General features: G+C 33.0%; 1 protein-coding gene across 1 annotated transcript; it reads right to left on the bottom strand.

The window, feature by feature from the left end:
- Positions 1–10,214: 10,214 nt before the first annotated feature.
- On the bottom strand, positions 10,215–19,689 carry LOC134247038 (uncharacterized). Its single transcript, XM_062729382.1, has 2 exons — positions 18,036–19,689; positions 10,215–12,115 (listed from the first exon to the last, which is right to left on the bottom strand). The coding sequence occupies exons 1-2, from the start codon at positions 19,687–19,689 to the stop codon at positions 10,443–10,445; spliced, it is 3,327 nt and encodes a 1,108-aa protein (XP_062585366.1). The 3' UTR covers positions 10,215–10,442.
- Positions 19,690–21,365: the final 1,676 nt, after the last annotated feature.

Raw genomic sequence — 21,365 nt, 5'->3', positions numbered from 1 at the left:
TAAAACCATTGACTGTATTGAAGTATTAAAGAAACCCACAAAAAGCTTTTGATGACTGTACAAATACATGTGAGAAAAAATATGAGATGAGATTTTTTTTGAACAAAAATTAAACTTTTTAAAAAAGTACTCGGGAAGAAAAACCACTGCAAATACAACAGAATAATTTTCCTCAGATAATGTCATCTACGTGTAAGGAAAAATTTAAAGAAAAAACATAAACATTTATGAAAGCTTATGTTAACATTATGGTCAAAAATTATTATAATGAAATTAATATATGGAAACTGAAAACAAATTAATAAAATGTGACTTTTTTATTTAGAATAATTTATTTGTAATTGACTGTAATGAATTTGTTAAAATACTATTAAAAAAAAACAAATAATCATTTCTCAGGCTATTTTAATCCATTCCCAGGTTAAAAACAATGACCACAGTAATTATCAGTAAATCTCAGCATCGACAGTACCTCAACAGTAATTATCAGCAATTCTCAGCAGCGACAGTACCTCAACAGTATTTATCAGTATTTATCAGACTCCACAGTAAAAGACGACAGTAATTATCAGTATTTATCAGCAACAACTAAAATTATCAGCAACAACAGTAATAATAACAGTAAATATCAGTAATTATCAGCAAGAACAGCACCGTATCAGTAATTATCAGACATTATCAGTAAAATTTGGGATTCTCAGCACTTTTTTCGTCCAGTAGTGTAGAAATATTACAGTACCCGCATCGTTATTCTTTACAAATCTATCGTGTTCTATTGTGCGTGTATCCTATCGTATCGTGCGTGTATCCTATCGTATAGTGCGTGTATCCTATCGTATCGTGCGTGTATCCTATCGTATCGTGTTTTCCGTTTATCGTGTTTTGCTTTTTCTATCCTGTTTTCCGCTTATCGTGTTTTGCGTTTATCGTGTAGATCGTTTATCAGGTTTTATCGTGCATCGTGTTCTGTGTTTATCATGTATATTCAGAAACCCTCGCTTTTTATCTTTACTACAGGAAGAAACTACCAAGGTGTTCCGAATTTCTTTTTCGTTTTGTTTACTCAAGTAAAATTACTTGAACCGAAAAAGAGAAAAGAAAGTTTGATTACTTAGTTTTTCATCATTAAAAGAAATATTTAAGCGTGGAAGAAAAAGAATAGATATATAAATAATAATTAATTAATAAATTAAATTTAAATGGGTACTCAGCTCTGAGAAACGCAGACGAGCGATGTGGCCCATGGGCCGCTTGTTATTCCATTAGCTAGGCTCGTAGGATACGATAAAATGAAAATTCTGAAATCTTACTGCACACCTACAGGACACCACCAATCAAATTCAGAAGTATGAGTGTGCAAGACTTAGGACTTTGCGCTCATTTTAGGAAAAGGTCATTGAACTATTTTTTTATCTTAATTTATCAACTTCCATACTGCGTAAAGATAAAATTAAAAACAATCTTACTACATCTTTTAAATAAAACCTTAAACTATTTTTCAGATTTCAGTAAGCAATCGTTTGTTTTTTTTTTTTTTTTTTTTTACATGTATTTGTATTTCCCTACACAAATCTCGCAAAATCCACACGGATTGATATTAATAAAGAGAATTTTAAGAATTTTAATGTTTTCTAGTTTTCCGTTAAATAATTATTTCTACATTTATGAACTTTGTCAAACATGATATTGAAATATTCGAGTATTGTCAACAGCTATTGCTATGCACTGCAATACCTAATATCCCGGGACTGATCTAAAATTAGCTGATGAAAGAAGCACTGGTGTGTGTCCAAAAATTATCATATACCCACCTTCTTTATGTTAGCGGACGCCATGAATTTGATGGTGTAATCTCTGATTCTTTCTTCACAACAACTCAGCATGACGTCAACGGCGTCATCCACTTCCCAGACCTGTGGCGGGGAACAGAGTTCTTCACTTATCGTCTGCCTCAGAAGATGGTACGGAAAATTAATTTTGGCATTCCGAACGAATTTTTCATCTCTTGGTTCATAAAATACAGTTTTTCTGATTTGTAAAATGGATAGAAATGCACAATGTCTTTGTTTTCGGTTATTCTTTGATCCACAAAGAGGCCAAGGAGCATGCCTACCGAGATTAAACTGCAGTAGAGTTCCGGAATCATGTTTTATGAAAAAGCTAGGGGGGACTTTTCTGCCCAAGAACTGAACTGGACTTGGGGATCCAGATACAGCGCTGTTGAAGCAGATCAAAGAAACTAACATCCAGAGATTGGCCTCTGATATACTTCATCCCAGCTCGCTACTCATGTGAAAACTTTTGATTTTCACATGACCTTCTGAACTAATTATATAATAGTGTTGCATTATGCATGTACTATGCCTAAATAGTAGGCAGGATTTGACACATGGTGCACGAGCCGGAGGCGAGTGCACTATGTGTCAAACCCTGCGTACTATTTGGGCATAGTACATGCATAATGCAACACTATTGTTATTATTATGCTGACTGTTATTATTATTTATGCGGCAATCCATTTGATTTTTTCCTGAAAATAATGGTGGTAACACAGCGCACTTGCAAAAACTCATTCAAAATATTCATGCTAAAATAAGTTGCATGCTTAGTTATTTTGGTTACTAGTATTTTCTCTAAATAAGTCAGGATTTTCTGTCCCAAAGATACTCATCTTTATTTTCTGTTTTGTTAGTAAGACTGATTTGTTTACAGACGTGGATTCTCATTGATAATTTTCTTTTACATCCTTCAATCAAGCGCTATATAAAAAAGCGTTTTAATGACCCCATGATATCAATTCATCTGACGATCTGTATGTAATTTGTTTGAAACTTTGTTGTACACATTTATCTAAGATTCCTTAGAATAAATATAACTCTTTTCAAATAATATTTGTCTATTTTCTCGTTCTTGTGTCAATTGTATAAATTAAGTTTATATATCTAATAAAATTCTCCCAATCAGTGATCGTCTCTGTGGCGTAATCGATAAGGCATCGGACTGGCAACCTCATGGTCGTGAGTTCGATTCCCGGTGTGTCGACTGAAGAATATTATTCACAAAATAAGGCCGTGCACTATTTCGGCATAGTATGCTTACGCTATATAAATCCTTAGACCACTATGCGAGAATAGTAGGGTATGAGTTATATAGAGACAAACTGACAGGAAGCATAATAATATCTGATAGTTGTCAGATTCCCCCCCCCCCCCCACTCTGTTCGCATTTTATCGAAGCCCGATTATATTCTGTCCTTAGATGCCTGTGAAAATATATTCCTTAGGCTTACACTTCATGAAAAAAATGTGCATGTTCATGTCTGTGTGATTTACACATCAACAATTCACTTTGCAGTCCTTATAATAGCATAACATTGTTATAGTTTAAGTAACAGCTCTAGCCTGAGTCTCAATGTGACGTCGGGTTAGCTTGAGTTTCTCCGAGAATACAGCATTTCTACCCAAAAGTATAAACAAATATGGCATTCAAATTAATTTCATATTTCACAGAGTAGTAAAACAGAGAAAGTGTAAAATATGTATGCGCATGCATCAGGTAAAAGTACAAGTGGGAAACGATAGACATCCAAACATTTTTGAAGTTTTAACCCACATGTGAAATTTTCAGCATGAAAATGTTATCTGTCGTCTATTTGCCAATACTTTGCAGCAAATAAAATGAATTTTACATCACCAGCAAAACCACAAAAAAGAATGTAATCAAAGTTGAGGGGACAGGAAAACAGCATATTGACCAACATGCCAGGCTCATCTGGTAATTCACACCGAATCTGTCTAACTTGTGTTCGGACTCCATCCCAGTACAATATCCATCCAATCCGCCAACTACCGCAAGACTTTGTAAGTAAGAACTCTACTCAAGTGCCTGTACAGCCAAATTTTAAATGTTCATTCCTGTTACGAGTTAAGGTGTACTGCCACAATGGGCAATGAAAATTTTCAGTAGAGTAGATGGAATATCACGTCATTTAGAAAAACTAGATTCAATTGAAAATTCCTTAAGTGCAATGCAAAGTAAGGCTAAGTCACTTACTTCTAGAGTTTCTGATGTCAAAAAAGCCAAGAGTTCTTATCTTAAACAGTTGATGACAGTTACAAAAAGTCTAGGAATGCCCTTGGTGAGAAAAAAGCACTCGAAGAGTCAGTGAATGCAAACTGAAAGACGACACTCTAGTCCTACAATGCTGTTCTTTAAGAGATAAACTCCTGTTATATAATATTAAAAAAAGCTTTGCCAATTTTTGTGCCCTTTGAAACTAGGGACTGTGCCTTATTCAAGAAATATGTAGAGTTGTACTGGTAATAGAGGGAAATGTCAACATTGAGAGAGCGCACTTAATTAGAAGAAAGGAAAATGGTAAGATACGGCCTGAGGTTTTGGTTTTGAAGTTCACAAAATTTTCTCAAAGAAAAAGTGTGAACTGAGAATGCGCATAAATTCAAAGAATGAAAACTATCGATATCGGAGCAATTTCCTAGGAAAACTTACTTCCCGTGTTGAAGCAAGCAAAGGACGATAACAAGAATTAAGGCACTTTTCGTAAAAGAAGGCTTTATAGACTTAACAGACAGGACCAAGCTATTGAAATACCAGAACACAGGAGACCGAAGCCAAGATAAAGGTGTCCGGAAAAAAAATCAGGACCTGCAATAATTGGATGGAACATTAACAGTGATTAAAAAAAATTACATTCTTTAAGCACTTTTTTTTGTACATAGAGACTTTATTTTTATCTGAATGTTGGATTCATAAAGATGGAAAATTTTTCGTACTTGCATATTTTCAGGAGATTCAAGATTTATTCTATATTGATATAAGATATATTTCTACCATTGTTTCAATTGTTGATTTCTTTATGATGCTATAATTTGGTTTCAAAATTGACAAATCTCCATGTGATCATGATATTGATGTTTATTGCGCATTTACATATTTATATCCTATTAATTCCACATTTCTGAAAAGCAATAATTGTGTTATATTAAATGAATAAGAAAATTTTTTGCAAAGTTCCAAAATCAAGGCGAACTTGTCTTTGGAGACGTCGACTTCAATAGTAGGACACGGTCACCACCAGACTTTATAGAAAATGGGATACTTAAGGCCGGTATACACGGTAAGATTTGTATTATAAGATTTGTATTATAATACAAAATCTTACTGTGTATACACTCTTAATACAGTGTATCATAAGATTTTTCGAATCTTATAAAACTGTATTAAGCAATGTTCTATTTCCTAATACAAGTCTTACCTCACCTTTCACTTTCAACCAATCAAATGTACTCACATTGCATTATATCATTACTGAATAAAGCACATGGTAAATAATAACGGCCGACTTTTCGAGTAAAGATATCGAAAAACTCGTGGTTTTATGGGAAGGGGAAGAGGACTTATGGAATATATCAAGCTGTAGTTACAAAATGTACCACAAAAAAGATGCTAGAGGCAGAGCTTAATATTATTATCATTTTGATTATTTTGACAGAGAGAGAAATATGGCAGAAAAAAACACGTGGGAATAATAGTGTATTTACAATCTTATAAGACATGTATTAGCGTGTGTACAAGAAAGTATCATAATACAAATGTATTATAATACTTTTATTATACTACAAATCTAATCGTGTATACCGGCCTTAATTTTACATTCAACAGGTCACGTGAACTTAGTGCAATCAATTATTTGTTACCCCTATACATATGTTTGATCTTTTTGACAAATAAAATTTGTACTTTTAATGCTTTTTCTGATCATGCACCGCTGCACATGACTAGCGCAATGTGAAGAATGATAATCAATGTCATATTCCAGCAGATTTTCATCAATATACACAAAGTAAACGCTCGGAGTGAGATTTAGAAGCTTTGGAACCATGTAAGAAGTACTTTCTATTAAATCAACATACATTTGAAGACTGTATTAAAATTGAAAATATATGGACATAAGAAATATACTCACCGTCAATGAAAACGCAACACTCTAATTTTAGGGTGAAAAGTATATACGGGTTATAACTATATACCAAACAAGTTAGGACATCTTTTACTTTGCCAAATCAGTTATTTAATCGTTGAATGGTTTTCATTTCATTACCGAAAGCTGATTTTTTAGCCCTCTTAACAGATAACATTTAAATAAAACACCCCCCCCCTTCCGACCATCTAATCAAAACATGCTAGTCCGCTTTGAAAATTATACATGTACGCAGTCCGATTTCTACCACCCATTAGGTTTATCAATGTCTTTATCTGAGCGAAATAAATATTCTTGGGCATTTTTAATTGCCTGTTGTTCAGATACTGCGGTCGAATTTTCTCTAACTTGGCGTAGTGTAGTAACTCTTGGACTTCCGGTCAAGAAAATGTTATTTATGCTATTGAAACACATGAGCCTGATGAGTTGTGATGTAGTGTACATTTGCATCTGCAGCTCTTTTTTTCTTAATTTTAAGAATTTCCAGCATTAGCAATGAAAATCAATCATTTTGAGGAAATATAGGCATCACATCCGGTAAAGAAAGAAGGATTTTTTTCCCGGCCTTTTAGTACAATACTTATGATTAACAGTTTCAAAACCTTGAAAACCCAAAATATTGTTTAAAATTTTATTAAAAATGCAAAAATTTGATTTCTGTTAAGAGGGCTAAAAAGCAACTTCCGGTAGAGGAAGGAAATTCATTCAACCGTTAAATAATTGATTTGGCAAAGTAAAAGATGTCCTAACTTTTTTTGTACATAGTTATAACCCGTATATACTTTTCACCCTAAAATTAGAGTGTTGCGTTTTCATTGACGGTGAGTATATATAAAAAAATGATTAGGTTTTTCCTGAGAACTGTAAATCCATTTGTGCATGCAATTTTAAACCAAGTAAATGTAAATCCAAAATTAACAAACAGAAGCAAGCACATGTTGAGCTCTATATATCTGCAAATGACAAACCTTGCAATGGTGAGAAACTTCACTCATTATATAAAAAGTATTCTGGTACACTGCACAAATTTAATATTTGTGAGATTGCTGTATAAAAAATATAGAGGAAAAGATTGTTGTTTTTAGAAAAGGGGGCAAAAGAATATTAAAATTGGTAAATTGGTGGTGAAACACTTGACATTGTTTATATGTCTAAATGGTCTGAGACTGTCATGACATCAATTGGCAAGAGAAACGGGTCAATACAGTAAAACAGAAAGACAACATGGGCATTGTTTCTTTTGTTCCAGTCTTGTTTAGGACGAACGTCATTTTAATTTTAGCTGCCCTGCTTCAGAAATCCATCGAAAAAATACTTAAAATCTTATTACTGAAAAAAATTCAATGTTTAAATTGTTGCAACTTAATTTTTAACGTTGAAAATGTGAAAGAATTATGTAATGGGGGGTAATTTATATAACTTATGCTTAAGAACTAAAAAAGGCAAGTTAAATTAAGTATTTATTGTATTTTCATACGTACACTGTTTTGACATTCTTCTGTAAGCGTACTAGTACAGTCATATCTATTTGAATTTATTTGTACTGATGAGTTGTAAAGCTGAAAGTTAATAAAGAACTGAACTGAATTGTTTTGTATATAAATATCTTTAATATTACGAAATATCATGGCTCTGTTTGGACCATTAATTAATTTTTCCTATCATCATTTTTTATAAGATTAATTACACTTTTAGATCCAAATTGTTTATCTCACCATCATTTAATGTAAAGACAAGATGTGTTTGTGAAACACTGATGCCCCCGTATAGCAACATAGTGAAGATTAAAATTTTCTTAAGTGCAAATTTAATATATTGGTACCAAAAGTAGGGCATTCTCACTGGTAATACAATTATGAAATAAGAAAGTAGGCGTAGGTTAAAGGTTTTTCATAAATACAGAAATCTCCAAGGTCAAGGTCAAAAGATCAAAGTAATTGGCATTCAATGAGAAGTTTTGCCACCAAAAACAAATATGTGAGGTATGGAAACCCTAACCGTAATCCTTCAAAAGTAATGGCCAAGGTTAAAGATTTTGAATTTTTAAAAGTAGCTAAAAATCCAAGGTCAAAGGGTCAAAGGTCTTGCTATCCAAAAAAGGTCTTATCACAAAGATTAAATATATAAAGTATGAAAGCACTACCCCCAGCCCTTTGAAAGTCATAGAAAAAGGTTTGCTTTTGAAAAGTAGGTCAAACTCCAAGGTCAAGGTCAAAGGGTCAATGTTCTTGGTATCTTATAATGGTTCTTCTCACAAGGATTACATATGTGAAGTGAGAGATCACCAACTCTTAGCCTTTAAAACTTATGGCTAGGGTTTAAGTCTTTCCATGAGCACAAAAATCTCCAAGGTCAAGGTCAAAAGGTCAAGGTAATTGGTATCCAATGAAAAGCTTTACTTCAAATACATATGTGAAGTATAAATATCCTGGTGTCTACTGTTCAAAACATATGGCTAATTTAAAAGTTTAGAATTCTTGTGTAAAAGTGGGTCAAACCTTAAGGTCAAGGTCAAAAGGTCAAATATTGTGGTACCCAAAGAAAGGTCTTGTTGCAAGGAATACACATGTGAAATATGGAAGTCATAGCTCCACTCAATCAAATGTTATGAGCAAGGTTAATGTTTTCGCAGACAAACAGACAGCTAGACAGACGGACGGACACGACAAAAATTATATACCCCGAAACTTCGTTTAAGGGGACTAAAAAAATCTTTTTTCCAGGCACTGCCGCACAGGGTCATACTCTACCCTGTATTCATATATTGTGAAGGGGAATAACTCTCAATTGTCCATTTTTCAGGTTACAAAACGACAATTCCTTTTTTTATTGTAGATGAATACGTTGATTTCTCCAAATGAAGAGTACATTTTCACAGAGTTCTAAAGTTTTGGTGAATATTGTACTTAATGATTAGTTAATCAAAGTATTTTATTTTTTTTTAAAAAAAGCAAGATTTGTTTTATTGCACGAATTGAATGTTTTAATGATTCAAAGTCATCAATAAGCAAGGAATACCATCTTTCTTGAAGAAAAGTGACCACATACAGTAAGAGAAACGGGGTTAAAAAACATATATAGTGACTTTTATTGATTTGGATATTTCAAATCTATTTTTGGTACGATGAATGAAAAAGTCATGCCCATACTATCTTTTTTGAAATGGGTTATGTATGGATAAAAAATGACAATTTAAATAATAAAAACTTTGACAAGCCTCCTATCCCTAAAAGTGAATTCTAAAAATTCGTCCAGAAATTCTTGTCAGAATATAAAGTTTACATGTACTTCTAATTTACTATGGAAATCTTTATTAAACGTCTGATTCCCCGAACTTTCTAATATAGTTTATTGGGGAAATATCCATCTGCATTAACGGACCCACACCCTCCCTATTTTAAGATGCGTAGATTTTGTCCTCTTTTTTGGGGGGTATGGGGCTTTTCAAAAAAAAAATCTAGCGAAAGGGGGCATACCACATCCTGATTCTATGTGCCTATGTTCATTTGAGTGAAAGTCGGATGCAGTTGAAATAACTCTTTAAAACTAATTGTGTATCAATTTCGAAGTTTTCAATCTATATTTATTTAAATGTTAAGAAATTCATCAATTCCATTATTATATCTTTTCCTATATAAATCAACATGAAAAAGTCTCACAATACATTAATTTTTCAATGTTTTACTAATGATACATTAATTTTTCAATGTTTTACTAATGATAAAAAAATATGTTGGAAGGTGAGATATTGGACATGTCCATGAGATTTTGACCTCCATTTTGTTTTTTGTTTTTTACTTTTTAGGCGGAATCAGTTATTTTATATCTTATCCATGATTCGAAACATGGGATCCAACACAACAATCATTTATGTCAATATATAAGTAAAAGGTATTACCTAAAAATTAATGTAAATTAAATTAAGTATTCTCGGGCAAAATACGTTTGTTTATCCCTCAAACCAAACTGTTTGTCTGATCAGTTTGGTTCTTGGGGTTGACCAACCACAAGTTGTCCTTGAAACCAGTGAATAAATCAATGTATATCATTATACCTTATATAAATAATTACTAGTAAAAAAAAACAATCTGTTTCGAAGAGACAGTCACTTGGCCGTCGTGTTTGACCTGCAACAAAACGTTGTGTTTCAAAATCATTGATTGACTGCATCGATTTAATTTTAAAATGTTAATATTTAGAATTAGGAATTCAGTTGTACATGTCCAAAATTTTTTTTGTATTTTGTAAAATGTTTTTATTCATATTGAAAAGGTAATCCTGTCAAATCATAGCATCATACATGTATGTAGTGCATGTATTTCACAAACTTTTCATTTAATTTTGTTTTATAAATCCTGACTCAGTGAGCATTGTCTTTTAAATTACAATGCATAGCTAAATATTATCTAATTCACAATCATTTCTTGACACAATGCAGTGTTTACATGTATTTGATTTCCTTCACTTTACCAGTACCACACTCAGTAACAAAGAGGTTGTCTTTGGTGTCTACACATAAACTCCATGGATCATGTAGATTACAGTTATCAATGTAACGGAGGAACTGTCCGTCCTGATCTAGGATGTGGATACAGTTGTTGTCATAGTCTGCTGTCAGGATTTGACATTGGCTGTCTGTTGTGATGCCGACTGGATCAAATAAACTCTTAGAGGGATGACCGAAGTATCTGAATCGGCGTTTTCCTGACTGATTGACCACTACTACGGCTCTAGCTCCATTGTCAGCCACACAGATATCCAGATTTCTGTTCTCACTGATGTATTTGATGTAAATAGATGAATAGAGAGTTTGACCTTTATCATCAAACTGAATTGTTTGTTTCTCTCTAAAGTTAGCGTAACGAACAACCTTTGATTGTTCTTTATCATCACTGTTCATGGTAACCAGGAGGTCACCAGAGGAGGCACTGCAGACATAGCAAGGTTTCCATCCTTGTAGTCTTATCACTTCCTGTATCTGTTCATTCTTTACTATGTTTACAGTTCTTCTATTATGGTCAGTATAAATTAGATCTCCACTCCTTGTCACTGCTATGTCACAGGGATCATTCCCTGACTTGGTTTGGATCGACTTCAATAGATTACCCTGGAGATTATAGAGTTTCATAATTTTGTTATCTCCACATACACAAATTTCCTCATCACTGAGGCAGGTAATATTGTAGATTGTAAACTCATTCACAATGTCTATGGAGGCTATGAGCCTTGCCTTATCAAGCAGTGGTTTGACTGGAAGCAAGGATACGCTTTCTAATGTCTCCATTGTGTAACCATGTACTTCTGTTGTAATGGATAATGCTGACAGAGAACCAAACATTTGATAGAGCTGTGCTGTGTTGATGTTGTTATGAGAGAAACGTGGTAATGAAATATTGACTTCTGGAGGTAAATGTCTAAACTCTTCATTTCTGGATTTGTATTCAGAGGCTAAGGCAATGTCGCGGGATTCCAGAATTTTCTTCAGATCAACAATACTCTGTTTCACTTCTGCAATAATTTTTGTGACATCGTCTTCCTGTTCATTTAGGACAGACAGGTGCTTAGTTTTCATGTCTTCAATTTCAGATTTCTGTTTGTTGACAATGGAGTTAATTTCTCTGTGCCAGTCTTCTCCTTGTTTGGTGACAGCTGTTGTCAGTTTCCTGTAGTGTGTTTCCAAGTTGTCTTTCTTGGTTTTTATGCATGATGCAATTTCTTCATATTTTGGGTAAATTCTAGTCTCAAATTCTTTTAATTCTTTTTCCATGTGTTTTATTTTTGTGAGTATTTTTTGTAACACATCTGATAGATTATGTCCTTTATGTTTTCCCGAGGAATGGCAGGTAGAACAGACAGTAATGTCACATTGATCACAGTAAAGTTCACAGTGGTTCTGGGAATGGTTTGGACATTTTGGATAGTTATAAGTAGCAGATTTTCTGTGCTTGTATGGCACAACATTATGTCTTTTAGAAGAATCAAAGAGATGCCCCCCTACACAGGCCGTACACAGGTTAATCTGACAAAGTTCACAATGACTCTGTAGTGCAGCTTTTTGACACAGGTCACAGAGGAGGAGTACTTGAGCTCTGTCCAGGGGGTCCATTAATAATGCTTGGTTACCTGACCAGGCGACACTGTAATAAATATGGAGGAATAACAAAGACTGTATAATGCAGTGGCTCTTATAAAACACTTACTATAATGAATAAATGATACAAACTATAATGATTAACTGATACAAACAAATCTTTGAAAAAATTGTTTTTACAATAGAATGATGGGAATATATATACTGTGACTTAAAAATTTTGAATGATTTTCAGATAATTAGATTTATTGAGAAAATGTAATTTTCAGACACATCAATGACCTAATTCGATGTTCTAAATTCCTTTTCTTATATTAAAGTTTCAGACAAGCTATCCATGATATTTTAAGTTGTTGAACAGAACATTAATTCACCCATTAATATAACTGAAAATTCAATTGCTACTTTATTTCTTAAATATCAAGGTGAAAACAGTTTTTTTTTATCATGTCTTACCTGCAAATCTAACATGGCTCCTGGAAGACAATATTACTTCGTAGTTAAGTTACAAGACATGTATCTGTCTTGATTTTTTTCTTCTTGGTCACGTGATTTAAATACCCATACCTGTTCATAGTTCATAGTTTTCATACATGAATAAAGATCTCTTTAAAAATATGGCACAGATCAGATTTCAGTTATGAAGTTGTGTGTGTAGCATTAAACTCATCTTCGCTAGCCAAGGGTTTCTGATTTATTTTTTATTATTTTGATAAATGTATTGAAATTTGTCATAATTAAAAAATCCTAAAGATAGAAAGGATCACGATAAGAGATTTGAATGAATAGTTTTAGATGGGGAAGGAATAAACTGCATGAACAGTGTGTTTTCCAGTTACTAATTTTCAATTGTTGAATTTATTACCATTAATTATCAAATGACCCATGTGATATCACAAATAATGAATAATAAAATGTGTTTATAATTGGGCTCGTTCAATTCATATTTTTGGAAGAAATGTTTTGTCCACACAACAACTTGGAGTAGAATTTTGATTAAAATTTTCATTTAAACAATCACAAATTATTAGGAACATGTTACATGTGTATGTAGAATGAGAGTGCATTGAGGAGATCAAATAGGATGTCGTTTTTCTCTTAAAAGATATATTATTATATTGTATTATAATGGGGAATCCTTGTTTTGACACTGCTATTTTCGATTCCCATTCTTTTAAGTTTTTTTCGCGTAAAATATATAAATACGTGCATGTAATTGCGTTACTTTATTCTTTTGGCCATCTATCTTCCCCTTATCTCTCCTTTTTTATTTATGTACCTTTAAGTAGGAGAAATTAAATATCCCAGCCATAAGTTCTGAAATTTAAAGTAAGTTAAACCTTTCAGAATCTTCCGAGAAAATTTTATATAACCATTCTTTGTTGGTACAAGTATACATGTGATGAATGACTAAGATAAATCTGATTAATGAAGTTTATTGAAGCAATATCCATAATTTGAATTATATCTCTTTATTACTTATTTTTTAGATACAAATCTCTTTCCAAAAAGGAATAAAAAAAATTACAACATATATGATTATGATTTATCATTAATTTAGGTAATCATTATTTCACAATAGAAACCTTATCAATTTAATTTTTTTTTTTTTTTTTTTTTTTTTTTTTTTTTTACATTTTTTTTCCTTTTCATAAAAAGAATATCATGAACAAAAAAAATTTACTGTGATAAAAAAGCATATTGTATTCTTTATTTAAAATTGTTTTTCGAGTTATATTTCACTCTTGTTTATATCAGGGCTGTGAAGGTGTTTGTATATTATTTTTCAGTCAGAATTTTAAATATTAGATAAAGATTAAATGCTAAATGTATATGTATTTCAGTCATTGTTGGAAATCCAAAGGCTGACAGTATACAGTTAAAGTATATCATTGAGGGAGTCAGCAAGATTCCAGTTCCCCAAGAGCAAGTCTATTTCCCGAGGCTTGGTCGAGAGGAACTGGAATTTTGCTGACTCCCGCAATGATATACTTTAACTGTTTTATTATACCGATACAAACATTAAACAAGACATTTGAAAAAGTTTCATATTCAATACTGTATTCTGTAACAATGTTTAATTCCAATAGAAATAAATAAAAAAATAACAACAAAACAGAATACAGACATGAATAGAATTCCATTTTATCAAGAAATCAGTTCATTGTCCGTGTTTTACCTAGTTAAAACGAAAGTAACATTACGTAATTCTTGAGATCGCCATTTCTGTTGTCGTTCGCTACCAGTAAACTGGTTCTTTCTGATTGATTAGGGGCCAGTTGACTCGCGATGCATTTCGATTCATCAATGAATATTCATGAGTTTACTCGGAACATTTCTAAGTTTGTCGTTACTTGAAACAAAATGCTTAGTGTTCCGAATAGGTGTGTATCAGTTCATAAAAAAACGTACTTTTTTGCAGGGAATCAGTCTGTTTTGCAGGGAATCGGTTTATTCAAATGATGATTTTCAGGAAATCAGCATAATATATCGATTTAATTTTATATAGTAAAAAATCAGTAGAGGTATAATAATAAGAGTTGATGTTGTGTTATATTTATTGATAACTTATTTTGTTCTTCTTGCTTTATGATATAGCTGATGATATAGCTGATCCCTGCAATGTCTTCAGTTTAAAATGTAAACCTTGTTGAGCTGGGTATTTTGTTTAGTGAAACAGTGTATGCAAATAATATGAACAAACAGAATAAATGCTAATTACTTTACAATGATGTTAATTTTTTTTTCTTTTTAAGAAAGCATTGGTAATGTTGCAATATTTTTCTTGTGGTTTTCTTTAAATCTCTTTCATTTTTGACAGAGTTCTCACGTCTACATTTATAGTTTGTTAATGTCCAAGTCCTGACCAAAATGTTTCCTTGTTTATTAATCTGATGTTCGTTGAATAGCATAGCCGCTACGTAAGGGAAGGATCTTGTATAATATGCTAGACTTAATGCTACCTAGGGAAATCTAGCAAAAATATTTTGTACTATGTATCAGATCCAAGATGGCCTCCTAAGTAACTTAATAAATTTGCGTAGAGGTAAAATTGCATAAAGTTTACATTTTTGGATGTAAACTTTTTTTGGTTAACTGTCTTTGTGTTACTTAAAGACAACATATATTCTTTGAGGTGAGCTCTGTAATCTTTGAATACCTATGTTTTGGCAAATATCGTGATTATATAACACCATTAGATATAATGTATCACATTTATTAAAAGAAAAGTTCGCTTCTCGATCTGTCGTAAATATTTTCTTTGAGTGCTGTAGTGTAGATGTAGAACACAACATTCTTTACATGACTCAATAGAATTCAACACTCTACAGGTTTAGTGTTATAAATAGTACAGTTCACTCTACATCACCACTCAAATAGTGTTACAAATACGACATCCTATATAACCATTCAGGTGTAGTTTTATGAGTAAAACATCCTACATCACACCCTACAACACCACTCAGGTATATTGCTATAAATAGAGGATGAAACTTTAAATCACCACTCTCGTAGTGCAGTTACATGTATAAGCATTTATTACATGGCTGTAAAATAATGTGACCAAACTAAGCTCATTACAGAGTTTGCTAAGTATACTTATTCTAATTAAATTTAATTAACTTAAATCATGATGATAAAATCTTACAAAAATAAATTCAGTTGTTAATAAGGTATATATATATTCCATGTATTTGAATGTGTACAATTCATCTAAATTTATATTTGGGTTTATTTCTTTATAGTGTCCATTAACACTGCTTTGAAAACGTTACAGCCTTGAAGTGAACTCAGTCACTAAATTTATCCAAATTTTTCAATTACAAAAACACTTTACATGGCCTGGATATCGACTATCTGAAAAATAATCCCCCTTCGTGTTCATGTTCTTCTTCGTCCTATAACTATAGTCCTGCTGGACACGTTATTACAGGTGACGTAAAAATAGTTCGTAATGAGGATTACTTATTTTAAAAGGTCCTAAATATAGGGAACCCCGATCCTTCAACTGGCGTCGGAATTTCATAAATATTATGGATTCTGTTGAAAATTACGCCAGACGATGGGCCAGATATGAAAAAGAAGACATTGACACCTTGTCAGAATGGAATAAATGTATCAGTCACGTATTAAAAGATTGAGGGGCAAAATGAAAACCATCTATCCTTCTGTGTTCAATAAACCAGAAGTGAAAAAAGAATTAGATAGATTACACGATCAGTACGTACTGGTTCCTGCCGACAAAGCAGGTAACAACATTGTCTTCGTTTGTAAAGCTCATTATATAAATTGCATTCTAGAAGAACTTGGATTTAATTCCATAAGTGGTAATCCTACTTATACTCATACTTCTCTTTCTAAGGAAGAAATTCTTCAAAATCACCTGTCAGTTTTGAATACTTTTAATATTCCACAGAGCCAAAATGAATTTGAACTACCTTATATATATTGGATTCCGAAACTTCATAAGAATCCTTACAAACAAAGATACATTGCAGGTTCCAGTAAATTTTCAACCAAGCCTCTTTCGTTACTTCTCACTCAAATATTGACAGTAGTAAAGGAAAAACTTCAAGAGTACTGTACAACTATATATTCAAAAAGTGGTGTAAATCAGATGTTGATACTTAAAAATTCTAAAGAACTTTTTGACAATTTGAAATCGCAAGACTTTACAAAAATCAACAGCTTAAAAACTTACGACTTTTCAACTTTATACACAACAATTCCCCACGACAAATTAAAATCCAGGCTTTTTGATATCATTGACAGCTGCTTCTTCAACAAAAATGGAACTCGTAAATTTACTTACCTCGTCATTGGTCATTTGAAAAATTATTTTGTTAAAACAGATTCTGATTGCACACATAAGTACTCTGAAGTTGACATCAAGAAGATGCTTGAGTTTCTGATTGACAATATCTATGTGGTTTTTGGAGACCAGGTATTCCAACAATCTATTGGAATTCCTATTGGTACAAATTGCGCTCCGTTATTAGCAGACTTATTTTTATATTCATATGAAGCAGAATTTATGCAAAATCTTATGCACAATGTCTTAAACGAGGTAAATTATTGACAAGCAAGTTGATGAAACAAGAATATCAACAGTCTCGTTTAAAGTCATCTTCTCCTAAGTTCTATGGTCGATACAATGACCTTGTCAGCAAATACAATTTATCATTGGATGAAATGCTGACTGACGTTTTTCATACCAATTGTTAGTCCATTATTTATACACTGAATTGACGACGGATTTTTTCCGTTATTTTCTGATTATGACAACGAGCACACGGCGGGTGTGACAGGTCGGCAGGGGATGCTCACTCCTCCATGGCACCTGATCCCACCTCTGATGTTTCGGAGGTCCGTGTTTGCTCTGCTCTTATTTGTATATTGTTTGATGGACGTTGAGATTGAATACTGTTCGTTATTTCCATATCCTTCTTCTGGTAGTTCATGTGCAGGTGTGAAGTATATTTTTCTACATTGTTGGATCTATAAGCCAGGCAGGGATTTATGAGCTTTTCAATCACATTATAAAACCATGTATTTTATAAACAGGCTTTTAAATGTATTTATTATTGAAAATGCAATCATGTCTTAAAACATTTCTAGATATCACTACACGGTGTTTTAATGATAAAATCTATATAGAATTTTGAGATTTTTTTTATAATGTGCACAAACCCAACCAAACTACACTTTTGATTTTATGAACATTGATCTTTTGCTATTATCTATAAATTTGACAGCAACTGTGTTTATCCTGAAATTAACAGGTATTCAAAACATTGTATAAGGTGCATATACTACTTATAATTTGATTTAATTAGTCCAACATCAAACTACTTTTTACTCTCAGTGCATAACTAAATCTTATTCACAGTTATATCTTGTCACAATGCAGTGCTTACATGTATCTGATTTTCTTCACTTTACCACTGATCCACTCAGCTACAAAGAGATTGTCTCTTGTGTCTACACATAAGCCATATGGATAGTGTAGATTACAGTTATCAATGTAACGGAGGAACTGTCCGTCCTCATCAAGGATGTGGATACACTTGTTGAAATGGTCGGCTATCAGGATCTGATTCTGGCTGTCTGTTGTGATGCCGTAAGGATCAAATCTTCCCTTGGTATACGTAGTAGGGGGATAAGCAGTGTATCTAAATCTGAGTTTTCCTGCCTGATTAACCACCACTACTGCACCGGCTCCATTGTCAGCCACACAGATATCTAGGTTCCTGTTCTCACTGATGTATTTAAAAGAGTAACTAGATGAATAGAGAGCTTTACCTTCACTATCAAACTGAATGGTTTGTTTCTCTGTAGAGCCAGAGTAACGGACAACTTTTGATTGTTCAACTTTTGATTCTTCATCCACACTGTACATGTCAACCAGAAGGTCACCAGAGGAGGTACTACAGACATATTTAGGTATCCATTCCTGTAGTCTTATCACTTCCTGTATCTGTTTATTCTTTACTATGTTTACAGTTCTTGCATTATGGTCAGTATAAACTAGATCTTCACTCCTTGTCACTGCAATGTCAAGTTGTTTCTTCCCAGACTTGGTTTTACTTGACTTTAGTAACTTACCCTTGAGGTTGTAGAGTTTCATGATTTTGTCTTCTCCACATGTCCAGATTTCTTCATCGCTGAGACAGGTGACACTGTATAGATATTTATACCCAGTGTTTATGGTGTTGATGAGCTCTGGTTCATCAAGCAGTGGTTTGACTGGAGGACAGGATACAGCTTCTGGTGTTTCCATTGTGTGGCCATGTTCTTCTGTTGTAATGGATAATTCTGACAGAGAACCAAGCATTTGATGGAGCTGTTCTGTGTTGATCGGATGAGGATAGAATCTTGGTAATATAACCTTAAGGTCTGGAGGTAAACATCTGAATTCTGCGTTTCTGGACTTGTATACAAAGGCTAAGAAAATATCATTGGATTCCAGAATTTTCTTCAGATCAACCTTGCACTGATTCAATTCTTTAGTAATCTGTTTGACTTCTTTTTCTTGTTTATTTAGAGCAGCCAGGTGTTTAGATTTCATTTCATCAATTTCAGATTTTCGTTTGTTGACAATAATGTTAATTTCTTTGTGCCAGTCTTCTCCTTGTTTTGTGACAGCTGATGTCAGTTTACTGTAGTGTGTTTCCAAGTTGTCTTTTTCGGTTTTTATGCCTGATGCAATTTCTTCATATTTTGGGTAAGTTCTTGTCTCAAGTTGTCTCAGTTCTTTCTCCATGTCTTTTGTTTTAGAGCTGATTTTTTGTAAAACATCTGATAAATGATGTCCCTTATGGATGCCTGAGGAGATGCAGGTAGAACAGAGAGGAATGTAACATTGCTCACAGTAAAGTTCACACTTCATGGAATGCTTTGGACATTTTGGATTGTTAGGGGTAGAAAATCTTTCTGAATATGGTACAACTCTATGTTTTTTGGTTGAGTCTGAGAGATGCTTTCTTACACAGGTCTTACAGAGGTTGATTTGACAAAGTTGGCAATGACTTTGTACCACATGTGTCTCACAGAGGTCACACCTTAAGATGTCTTGAGCACTGTATCTGGGGTCCATACTGAGGATACAGTCAAAAGCTCAGGTGACGTTAACAGTCTGCAATGAAATTTGAGAAGTAAAAGTGATGGTTAAATACCACTGATTTAATTCTCAGGAAATTACCTGATTTGCTGATCAAAACAATAAAAAAAAAATAGTAAGAAATATTATGGGTAATACAGCTAATGAAGAAATTTGATACTGTTACTTAAAAGGAATATTCAATTTTAACGAACTTAAAAAAATTAAATTTTTTGAAAAAAAAATGCATACACATTAATGACCTTATTTAAAGTCTCATTTTTTTCAGATATGTTTGAGAAAATCGATCCACATTTATATGTTACGTTTTTAAATAGAACAATGATTCACTCATTTACATAAATAAGGCTACAAATGGTACTTTATAAGAAAGTAAAACAGCTTTATCTATCATGCCTGACCTGTAAATCTAACATGGCTCCATCCTCGTTGTAAGTAATTGTAACCTGTCTTTTGGTCACGTGATTTGAAAACCTTTTCTTGTTTATCGTAAAATGTATATATTGATCGCAGCCACCTCTTAATGTCTGTTTAAAAAGTTTAATGTGTTGATTCAACCTTTCAATTTTTTATTACCCATAATATTTTTTTTTTACTTAATGTATTGAACTTTTTATAAAATGAAGATTTTAAGGTAGTAATAAGACTTTAAAAGAAGAGCCCCTGGGGGCCACATCACTCACCTGAGCAAATGGCTAGGTAAAAGCAAAAATCGGTTCAGTATTGAGAAGTTTAAATATAACAGTGGGTTCAGGGGAAGTTTGTGGGAACGTGGTATTTAAACAAACTTAAATCTATACTTCCTACATATGCCTTTTAATAAATATGATACATAATGGCTTTGCTGTTCATATGGTGAAAATTGTAATTGATTTTATCTTTATATTCATTTGCATAATTACATGTAAGATCCACTTTAATGGCTCTTCTTTTCTCCTTGTTGGTCATGATTTTGATCAAGTATAATTCTACATGACCCTTTTTGATGCTTTTATATTGATGATCAATCATGGGTCTGTTGTTTCTGTGAAGAGTTTTAACAATTTATCCTATTCCTATACATCCCTATGTAAAACCTTGATCATCATTGTGGCCCCACTCTTCTCCCTTGATATGATTTGAACAAACTTTAATCTACACTGCCAGAGGTTGCTTCCACACGAGTTTAATCTTTCCTAGCCCAGTGTTTTTTGAGAAGAAGATTTTTTCCCCATGCATTTCTACGTAAAACTTTGAACACTAATTGTGGCCCCATTCTAGTCCCTATATCATGTTTTGAACAAACATTTATCTACACTACCAGAGGATGCTTCCACATGAGTTTCAGCTTTCCTGCTACAGTGTTTCTCGAGAAGAAGATTTTTAACCATTGCATTTCTACGTAAAACTTTGATCACATTTGTGGCCCCACTCTTCTTGGGGTCATGATTTTAACAGCTTCGAATCTACACTACTCGAGGATGCTTCCAATTATATGAACAGCCACAACTTTGATGTTCTCAAGAAGAAGATTAAAAAAAAGATTCTATGTAATCCTTCTTGTTCACTTATTATGGTCCCATCCTTGCCCCAGGGGTTATAATTTGAACAAACCTAAATCTACACTACAAGAGGATGCTTCCATATCACCGACAAATCAGAGAAATTCTTGA

The sequence above is a fragment of the Saccostrea cucullata genome, unplaced genomic scaffold, assembly GCF_032062105.1.
Source record: "Saccostrea cucullata isolate Sc308-1 unplaced genomic scaffold, CSIRO_AGI_Scuc_v1 ctg4691, whole genome shotgun sequence".
Taxonomy (NCBI): domain Eukaryota; kingdom Metazoa; phylum Mollusca; class Bivalvia; order Ostreida; family Ostreidae; genus Saccostrea; species Saccostrea cuccullata.
Note: the sequence above shows the minus strand (reverse complement) of the source record. Positions and strands in the feature narration are given on the sequence as shown.

Bases quoted from the DNA above. Each gene is read 5' to 3' on its own strand.
- LOC134247038 (XM_062729382.1), bottom strand. From the start codon at position 19,689: ATGGACCCCAGATACAGTGCTCAAGACATCTTAAGGTGTGACCTCTGT. The intron at 12,116-18,035 runs GTAAAGTGAAGA...CAGGTAACCAAG, and splicing joins TGTAGCTGAGTGGATCAGTG to CATTATTAATGGACCCCCTG.